This window comes from Mus caroli, chromosome 6, assembly GCF_900094665.2.
Source record: "Mus caroli chromosome 6, CAROLI_EIJ_v1.1, whole genome shotgun sequence".
In the NCBI taxonomy this organism is placed as follows: Eukaryota; Metazoa; Chordata; class Mammalia; order Rodentia; family Muridae; genus Mus; species Mus caroli.
In genome coordinates, this window is record NC_034575.1 from 4344658 (window position 1) to 4355591 (window position 10934).

Sequence of the window (10934 nt, forward strand, 5' to 3'; positions counted from 1 at the left end):
TAGACTGCCTCGTTTCATCGAGACTCAATATAGGGAGCCATGGAGAAGGCCTTTGCCTTTAGAGCCATCTATAGAAGGCCTCTCTGTGCTCCCAGCCACAGCTGCCACCAAGCTCAAGCCTGCAGCCTGCACCTGTCAAGCCAAGGACTCCCCCATCCCCCAGGGACCAGCTGGAGCTTCTCCCCTCCCCACCCCAATCACTCCCAGCCCCGGGCTAGATCCAACCTGCATGACCCCATTCCATTCTCAGCTCTTCTGGGGCATCCGGAGGTGCATGGGTGTCCGAGAGCCTGAGAACCAAATGGCCCAAGGCCTTGTTATACACCCAGGGATCCCCAAGCCAACTCCAGCTGTCCTGTGCTTCTCTCACCAGCTTTCCGGTAAACACAGGCAACTCTAGCTTCCCGCCTCCCTGAGTGGCCGAGCGGTATGGCAGAGCAGATGCAGGACCCCCATAACCCTACAGTATATAAGCATTCTCACTTCTAGCTAGTGCAGCAGAAACAACAGAAACAGGTAACGATTATCATTAAGTGAGGGCACATCTTTCTGTAATGGCCTAGAAACATGACAGATTTAAGTGAATAGTTGAGTAGTTTTAAAAAATTATTTTTCCATAAAAACATCGATCATTCATTTGCTCTCCATTTAACTCAAGAGATTTTAGAGCTGGGTACTAACGCAGTTCTGGGATCAAGAGGTTAGCAGAGACGGTGCAGAACCTGCCTCCAAGAAACCATACATCTCACGGAGCCCACAGAGTGCCATTGGCATAAATAATGATGATTCCTCAGAGTGACCCATCCCGTCGGCACTGTGTCAAAAAGGCAGTGGTGATGCTGTTTTATCAGGGAAATCTGGGAGAAAACTTTAGCCAAGGCCTTAAGATCTGGTTATCCTTGTAGAGCCATGACTCTGAAAGCATGAAACTGTTGCAGGGATGGTAGCCCAGGGTGACTGGATATCGGGGCAAGGGGAAAAATGGATAGATAGAAGCCGTGTCGAGTCATAAGGGCCGCAAAGGCCTGGGAATGTCGCTAGGTTTCATTCTAAGTCCAGAGAAGCCACAGAGGATTTCTAGAGAGAAATGGAACTTCCTCTGCGTTATGGTTTGAGAAGGCCACCTAACCTGGGAAGCTCAGTGAAGAGGCCATCTGAGCATGAGGCATGGTGGGGGGTTTGCCTGAAGGAAGCCATAGAAGAAAGTGGTCCCCACGTAGGCTCATTCTGAACATAAATCTGCCAGAATGAAGCAAAGGGCAGGACTTGGAGAAGAGCATGGAAAGGAAGGGACCAAGGATGAGCGTGGGCTGGACAGCACTGCCTTTTACAGCACCATGAGGTAAGAATCAAGGGTACTGGTTTGAATGCTAGATTAAAGATATCTGTAAGAAAATTTTTAAAATTCATAAAAAATTAGATGAACAAGAGAAAGAGCTTAAGGAAGAAAGTCTATAGACTTGAATGACATCATCATGAAGCTAGCGATAAGGCTGTGGGATTGGTTGAGATGGGCCAGGAAAAACGCAGAGTGACACAGAAGAAGAAAGCTCTGAACTGAGCCCAGACCTTGGTACAGGAAGAGGAAGAAGCAATGAAATGTGAGAGTTGTTACCAAAGAGATAGGGTCAAGAAGTCAATCAACATCTTTATAGGCACATTTCCCAGGAAGCCCATGAGTAAGAGTGAATAATTCAGCAATTATTTCCTACATCTCTATTCTTCTTGTGTGCCAGATAAAAATAAAACACATTTTACCAAAGTCATCTATAAGCACTTTCTTAAAAACAAGTATTTTTGCTTCCCTTAAAAATATTACCTTTGCTCCAGTGTCTCCCACACCACGTAAGCCCATTGGTCCAGGGGGTCCTGGCAATCCTCGAGGTCCCTAAGGTGATGTAATATAGAATGGAATAAGCATCCTTGGAGAGGCAATCCTCAGAAAGGTGGGAGGAGGGGGGAGGAGCAAGAAGGGAGATAAAGAAAGTAAAGGGAGGGAAGGAGGCGGCTGGGAAGGAAGGAGAGAAAGAGGAAAGCAGGGAGAGAGGGACAAAGGGAGAGAGGAACGGAGGGAGGGAGGGAAGGTTTTGTCATTGCAACAGCTGACCATATATTTTATAAGGAGCTATAAGAATTCAAAGGTACCCAACACGAAGAAATGATAAATGTTTAAGGAAACAGAAATGCTAAATTAATCCCAATTTGATCATTACATTATATACATGTATCGAATCATCATCCTAGAGTTCAGTTATGTGTATTTTATGTGCATGCACTTAAAATGATTTATATGGAAAAGACGATCCATCTACACTTACAGCCACTCCAGGATAGCCATCACCTTTGAGTCCTGGAGCACCCACTGGTCCCCGGGGACCCTGGGCACCCTGTAAAAATTCAAATACCAAGTCATGGTACGTCTAGCAATGCTTAAGCTAAACACTAATTCAATAAAACATTGATTGATTTGACAAGGCAAAGGAAATTTTAGAAAAATATCCTGCTACATTTAGCAATTGCTTACTTCCTCAGAATTCCCGTCATTTGAGATCACCGAGATGTGTGTCAGGAAAGTAAGTAATGTATGAACCAGGACAAAGACTTCAATAGGAAACACGGGTCACAAGAATTGAGAAACAGATATTGTTATTGTTTTAATTTAAAAATGTACAAACACGTATAAATTAGGGAGAACTGTAAACATGAGAAAATTTAGGAAGCACTATGTGGGGGAGAAAAAAAGGATTACAAAGCCGATTTTGAGCGTAGACTGTCAAATATAACAAGCCTAGCACAAGGAGTACTATCTATTGTGTTCCTCCGTGTGCCTCCATTACAGAGTGCTGAATCACTCAGTGGAGTTCGAAAAGACCAAGTCTCAGAGTGATGGGCCCCTCACTATTTGCTGTTAACCTTGGGCACCATGACTTTGACTGTCAGGCATTCACCTCAGATACAGAGACGATAAGAGAGAGAGAGAGAGAGAGAGAGAGAGAGAGAGAGAGAATGATTATTGTCCCTTAGACAATATGTTATTGTGTTACAAATAAAAACTCAAGGAATCACTGGCTGGAGTAAAATGGGTACAGAGGAAAACAAGAAAAAGAACTTGAAGAGTCTTTTAGAATATGTATTAATTTCAGAGACTTACTAACCATGTTTTTAAAACGATTTTTTTTTGCAATACACTGTTTTGTTACTGTGATGACTAACATCCTTTGTCTGTGCACATTATTTACTTTGATAAAAAAAAGTTGTTTGTGCTTTAAATTATTTATTTATTATTATTTTACATTAGATGGAAATTCTAGTAACACCCCAACTTTTGTTTTCCATGAATAGAAAGGCAAATATTTTATTTATGCACTAGACAATGCTGAGATCAAACTGTAATTATTTCTACCCAAAACGTTGCCCTCAATCCAGCTCTGCATTGATCCTAATTCTATGCCAATGAGTGAATGAATGAATGAATGAATGAGTGAATGAATAAATGAGTGACTAGGGAAGGATAAAAGCTGCAGACCTTTTAAGCACCAAGAAAGCTAAATCTAATTTGAGAGCCATGAATACAGCAGCTGGTTTTATATGGTTAGCCTCAAAGGATCAGCTTAGAGGCTATTTGGCCACTTACAGAAACAGAGTACACTATTTACCACCACAAACTCAAGATGATTTTTAAGTTGTGTAATAGGTCGCAAGACCAAGGTGAGGGAAATTTGATATATCCCCAAAAACAGGACATGCTCAGAATCAGCTTTCTAAGCCATTCCAGCTACATTTAACAGAAGCCTGGCCATTCATGTATGAGACTGTTTCCCAAATAAGACTCCATCTCTGCCCATGATTATGATACAAGCAAAAGGCCAACAAAAGAGAGAGAAAAGAAAGAAAGAAAGAAAGAAAGAAAGAAAGAAAGAAAGAAAGAAAGAAAGAAAGAAAGAAAGAAAGAAAGAAGGAAAGAGAGAGAGAGAGAGAGAGAGAGAGAGAGTGAGAGTGCTGCTCCCTGGTTATGCTCAAAAGAAAACGAGTCCAGTTCTGGTTTTGATTTCTGTGCTCTGAGCCGATGATATATCACCAGCAGCTGTAACTGATTAACCTTCTGGCCTTCACCACGGAGGAGGGCACCCTTAACACACATTACAAACACCTTTTCCCTGCAGGCCTTTGTCTTCTCTCCTGCAGTTTGCAGTAACTTGGTTACTGCTAATGTTAACAAGTATGATGGGTTCTCCTCATTGTTGATTTGTCTAGATTAGGAATCACCTGGGAGACAGGCTTCTATGTTTGTCTTTGAGGGAGTTCAAGAGAGTTTGCCTAAGGAGAAATTACTGGCTCTGAAAGTGGGTTGGGACCATGCCATAGATTGGGGTCTGGACTTAATAAAAAGGGAAAAAGGAAAAGGCTATATGACCTCCAGCATTCTCCTTTCTCTGATTCCTGATTAGACAAGAGGTGAGAAAATTCCTGCCCGCATGCTTTCTCCACTATGATGTCTCCTGAACCATGAACCAAACCAAGCCATTCCTACTTTAAATTGCTTCTTGTCGGGTATTTGGTCACAGCCCTGAGCAAGGCAATGAAGCTAGGATGTGTCTTGGGTCAAGTCTAGGGGTTGGTTTTCATTTTCATTGTAGCATTTTTATGAATCAAATTTTGCCATGTTTCCGTTCTTCACTAGATTCAAGAAAATGTCCTACAGAAGAAACTCACTGTGGCCTGTCTCTCATTCAACACATACCAGTACACACACAAAAAAAGGGATGGGGTATTTTGAAATGGGTATTAGGGTGGGCCTGAAAGTTCACTGATGTAGCATGTAAAATTGAATTAATGTGCCAACCTCCCATCATACATTCAAAGGTGTATGTGACCCTGTAAAATGTGGATATGACTACATTGGAAATGAATGGCATCAAGAATACCACTAAAGCCCAAAAGGGGGAAAACGTTTGGCTAAAGAGGCAAGCATCTTTAAATACCATCATCTTCAATGCCTGGCAATCATGAGCAGGTAAAGGTGTGGCTGAATGTAACAGCACATTGTCATTGTCATGCGTGTGGAAGAATAAGGATAGATAGCATAAATCATAGATGGAGTGTGAACAACCAGTTATCAAACAACATGGAAACAATCCCCACAATGAACTGAACAAGATGACATCTATAGTTTCACCTGGGAAATTTGACAATTTTCCTGAGTCAACTCCATAGCCAGGGTCCCAGATGCAGGATAAACAACCTCACTGAGCTTGTGTGGGATTAAAAAAAAAATCTTAGTCCTGAAAGCTTTATGTGACAGGGACCCCAGTCTTGGGCAAACCACAGCAGTTGTGACTCTGCTGATATAAAAAGAGCATTTTTCTAACAATGACTGGGTCAGCAAACACTCAACCATGAGAGTTAATATTTCCTAAATATATGAAGAATAAGCCTGTTGCTTATTCCTTTTCTTCCCCCTCCAAAGGACATAGACTCTTTGCATGTATTTCATCAATAGATAGATATTATAAGTAAATGATTAACTTACTAAACAGGATAGCTTGAATCTTGAACATCCCCCAAAAATGTATGTGTTCAAAGAATGGCCCCCAGCCTGTGGCTGTAACAGAAGTTGGTGGAGCCCTTCCGAGTGTCAGGTTTCGTTGGGGGACATTCGGTAACTGGGAGCATCTCCTCAGAATGGACACTGGAACTGCAACCCTTCTCCTAACTCCTAACTTTGGCTCCCTGACTGTCATCAGGTGAGCAGGAAGTTTCTATCAGGTACTTTTACCTTGATGTACTGAGATGTCACAGAGATGTCACTGAGATGTCACAGGCCACAAGGAGAAGGGACAGACTTTCATAGTCTACAAACCTCTGAAACTATAGGCCAAAATAAACTTATGAATTGATGAAACACATATTTCACCATGGTGGCAGAAAGCTGGCTAATATATTAGGGGTCAAGTCCTCTTCATCTTGCTCCCCCCACTCCTTTCTCCTCCTCCTCTTCCTATTTTGTTTTGAAATGCAGGGATAAAACAAAGGGTCTTGTGCATGCTAGGCAAGTATGCTATCTCTTGGTTACATCCCCAGCCTTAAGTCTACTTTCTCACATCCAGAAAGGAGGCATCACTAAATCATACCTTTGGTCCTCGAACAGGAAGTCCAGGTTCTCCTTTAAGACCAGGCATGCCAGGTCCTCCTCGGTCTCCCTGTCCATTTTAAATAACATTGGCAAGGCTGTAGGTTACATGAAGAACTACAGAAGTGCATAGTCAAAATAGACCGCCAGTGTGTACAGAGCTTAATGTGTCCATCTCATCCTTCAGACAAATTTGAGAAACTCAACCGAAGAGTTAATAAGCATGTCTATAAATGTTTCTATAGGTGTCTGGGGAAAACCACTAAAATGATATGTGACAATTAGACTCAAATATTTAGATGTAAGAATGCCTGGGAATTCTCTTATCACTGAGTACATCTTTTCCTCCAGACTTTGTGTAGATTCCCCAATAAATGTAACAACTTTCTTACATGTGCTGAGGCCTGGGGGTTGAGAGAAGGAGCATGAGGTAACATGCAAGCCTAGAGTCAGGAATGAGAATCTGGCTTTGAGCCTGCTTATCTGTGAATATTTCTAAGGTCTCCCAAAGTAAACTTCTAGATTGCCAGAACTATCATCAGCGACATAAAACTATATATGTATTCGACCCTCCCCCCAACTTTAAACAGCACCAAGAATATATATACTAACCTTTGGTCCAGATGGTCCAGGAATTGAGGCTCCTGGCATTCCGAAGGGGCCCATAACACCTGGCTCTCCCTGAGACAACCAGAAAAGCTGTTACCTTTCAAGTAGAGAAACTATATGCAGTAATTATAGGAGGAAAAGGAAAGAATATCTGCATATTTCAGAATATTCAAACCCCTGTCTATAAGTGTGAATATGAAAATGATTGGAACATCCTTTGGAAACCACTGCTGAAGTTATTACCCTGCAATTTCTCAGTGCCTTTAAGTGAATGCGTTTAATTAATTCCTGAATAGTAGGAATTTTTTATCTCTTGTGTAGCTTTTTACTGGCTAATAAAGATGAAGCAATCTGTGATGCCCATGTTTTATACTGTGCACCAAGAAGCTCATAGAAAAAAATCTTGTATTTAATCATAGAAATAGTCTCCAGCATAAGTTTTACAGTACATAGCTAATTTAAAAATCATTTTGCTTTGTTGCTTATATTGTCATAGCTCCTGTTATATCAGTATTCCATTGTATACATCCTGTTTTAGAAACAGAGATTATATACTTTATTTAAAAATTGAATAGGGAAATTGAAACATCTTTCTCTATTTGCTTCCTCCCACCTTCCTGCCCTCCCTCTATCAAGTTCTCCTTCCGCCTCCATTTTCTCTACTATGGAGTCCCCAAGACTCAACAAACAAAACCATAGTGTGTGTGTCTCACCTGAATCTAGACCAGTGTTCCTCAGGTACTAATACAGATAAGGTTTCTAAACACCCAGTTCCCACTTACATGCCCAGAAATCCAGACTTCATAGATCTAAAGGATGGGGTCCAGGAATATGGATTCTTATAAGCAGCTCTGGGGATGCTGACACAACTGTAGTTAACACACTGGGAGAGATTCTGTCCTAAAGCGCTTGTGACTACACACCCCAAGGTATTCAAAGTGACCCACTGGGACAGAGAACGAAAATATCACAACTTAATACATTTTTATTTTCATACACAAAATTATATTTTACATTATTTACATAACATTTTAAGTATATGTTAGCAAAGTGGTTTAAACATTAAAATTGTAACTAAAATATGAGCAAATTTATATTGGAATGTGGTCAAAATTTTACTGGCAGGTGTTTGTAATCAAGGAAATTTGGAAATTACTGTTCCAGAATAAGGCTGAGGAAATTACAAAGTGTGGGTCAAAGTCAGCCTGCATCAGGTTTTGACAGCCTTGAACTGAAGGTTAGTTTTCACACTTTCAAGCAGCTATAAATCTACGTGCCTACACAACAAACTCAATTTTGCTTCTTGGCAGACAAGGCTGAACTATGTTCTAGCTGCTCCTTTAAAAAACAACAGCAACAAAAACAATATAAAAATGGTGGAGGCCTGTCTCAGAAACTGAACTCTTTCTATGCCATGCCTCAGCTTGTCCTTCTCGGATCTCCGCTCACTGGCTAATTCCTCCTTTGCCTGATGTGTGTGTAAATCTCGGTAGCATGAAGTGGGTCATCCCAGCTTTTCTAGGAGCATGTTCCTCTTCCCAGCCAGCACCTCTGCTGTGGGAATTCTCCACAGGACAGCCTAACTGAGCACACAGCCTGCTGGGACATACTTCATGCCACTGTATGTGTGTGCTCATCCTTAAATCCAAAGCTGTGGGTATGGCATGTGACACCTGATTCATGCTCTGGCAACAGATGAACCCGCATCCAATCCTCTGACAAATGAGCAAAATTTTAGTCAGTTACAATTTTCCACTAAAGACTGGTGGATGGTTCAGCAGCAGGTAAAGGCTCTTGCTGCCGTCCCTGACAACTTGAGTTAGATCCCTGCACTGCACATGGTGAAGGAGAAAACTGGCTTCCACAAGTTGTCCTCTGACTTACACACACACACACACATACACACCGTGGCACACACACATGCACACCATGGCACATGTACACACACACACACACACACCATGGCACATGCACACACACAAATAAATAAATAAATCGTCACTAAAACCAGGGTTAAGACAAAAATTATGTTTCTAGATTTATTACTTTTAAAACATGGAAAGGCTTTATTATGTTTTAAAATATGGCAGTTTTCTTCATCTTTAAAATATCCCCTATTAAAATACCAAATTTACTTTGAATAAGACTAGCTACAACATAAAAAGTAACACCTTTTTGATAATGCTAATAAAATGTATTTCTTCCACAGTGACAATTCCTCATAATGTGTCTCTTGAACTACTTTGTGACCCCTTGAGGAAACAAGGATCCCTGAGTCTGTCTCCAAGAATCTACTAAATGCAAACCTCAGAGACACTGGGCTGTCCCCCAGTGTGTGCTCATCCTTAAGACCAAACCCCACCCGGATTTCTAACAATCTCTCCACACCAGTGATGGGCGTTGAGCAGTATGACCAATCATGGCTCTTCAGGCAATCCTGTTTTGTTACACTCTTATTTTGACAACACTAGTTTTCAAAACTCACTTTTTTTCAGGACTGGGGAGGTGGACCTGCAGTGAAGAGCACTCGTAGTTCTTACAGAAGGCCTGGATTCTGTTTCTAGCATCAACATGGTAGTTCATACCTGTGCCTAACTACAGTTCCAGGGATCTGATGCACTTGTCTGACCTTCAAGGCTACCAGTGATGTATACAGTACATATCCATACATGCAGGTAAAATGTACACACATAAAATAAAATTAAGAAACCTAATAAAAACTTCAAAAGAAACTTTCTTTCTCTTCATTTGGATTTTAAACATTCTCACCTTGTTTTTGATAACCCGCGTCTTCCTGGAGACATAAACTCTCGGGATTACCATTCCAATTTGCTGACATCAAGGGTACCACAATCTCTCTCACTGAGCTTCAGTTACTGTGCTCCTCACTCTCCACTTCCCCCTTAGCTGGGGGGACCTGCTCTGGACAATGTGGACCATGGCCTTTATCTTCCATTTCACAGCACTGATTTTTCTCTCAGAGCAACTCCTGTGTCATGCTTGCACTGACTACCAGAGACTGTTGAGAGCTGACTCTGTATTGCCACCATTGCTCTGGCCATGTGAGTGACTGGCTCATATGTCACAAAGCAGAGCAGGTTGGCACAGCCCTTCCAAAGCTTCTCTTCAGTATGCCTATCAATCAATGCTGGACTTACTGCCTAGCAAAATAACATGGCGGGGAGGGATGTGCTATGGCCCTACCTTTACCCCAGTTTCTCAACATGTGGCAATTCCTAGAGATGGCTGGCAGTCTGATTGTCCCCCAGAAGCACCGATAATTAGATACATTGTGAGATCTCTTTATTCCATTCTATTATGGATTGGAATGAAAAGTTGTCTAACAACATTTTCCTCTTGGGGTTTTTATTGTGTATTTGTTGGGAAGGAAACGTGTAATCAAATTTGAAGTGGAAATTTAATATTCTATTAAAACCAGACACAATTACCCTGTCCTCGAAGCACAGATGAGAATATGAGAAACATACCTTTGGCCCTTCGGGTCCTGGAAACCCCCTCTGTCCTTGATTTCCTTTGCTCCCTTTCTTTCCTTCATCACCCTGACAGAATAATTACAAAAATACAGAGGTCGTATTAACACATCATCCTCCGGCCACGTGGCTCCCACATCAGAGCCAGGCTTTCAAACACCAGCTTTTGAGAGATCAGCTTGAGTGCAGCCTTGCCACCCAAGGCTTATAAAAACTTCTCAAAGATCTGCTCAGTCTTTATCATTAATTCAAAATGTTCCGATGTTCGTTACATCTAAGTTCTGAATCTCAACAGAACTTTTGTCTGGATTTACGAGTCTTCTGCCCCATTGTCCTGTGCACAGATGGTTCTGATACATCCGGCATTTCAGAAAAGAGATGGTTTTTATCCCGCCTCTCAATTTTCATGCTATTTCCATTTAAAAACATTAAAAGACATTTTTCAAATCGAGACCCCATCTCTTCCTCAGTGGGGAGTCTATTTCCCTCTATAAAAGAAGGCCCATCATTTTGTTGTAAGAAGATACTCAAGCAGTAACCTGCAGCAGAGCTGGAAACTCTCTCCTGCTGCTTCCCAGCATAGCTGTGCTCATCGCTGTTCCCATGACCATAAAGAATTCTGCTCCCTTCCACCAAGGCCTCAACAGCATTAAAGCGCTCTCTCTCTCTCCCTCTCCCTCTCCCTCTCCCTCTCCCTCTCCCTC

At 41.8% G+C, this 10934-nt stretch overlaps 1 protein-coding gene across 1 annotated transcript in view; it reads right to left on the reverse strand.

Moving 5' to 3' along the window:
• The window catches only part of Col28a1 (collagen type XXVIII alpha 1 chain), a 183133-nt gene that overhangs the window by 76460 nt on the left and 95739 nt on the right, over nt 1-10934 (reverse strand). Inside the window, exons 21-25 of the mRNA XM_021165439.2 lie at nt 10228-10299; nt 6743-6811; nt 6132-6200; nt 2319-2387; nt 1820-1888 (exon numbers count right to left, since the gene is read on the reverse strand). Coding sequence (XP_021021098.1) covers nt 1820-1888; nt 2319-2387; nt 6132-6200; nt 6743-6811; nt 10228-10299 — 348 coding nt within the window. The remainder of the gene's footprint in view (nt 1-1819; nt 1889-2318; nt 2388-6131; nt 6201-6742; nt 6812-10227; nt 10300-10934) is intronic.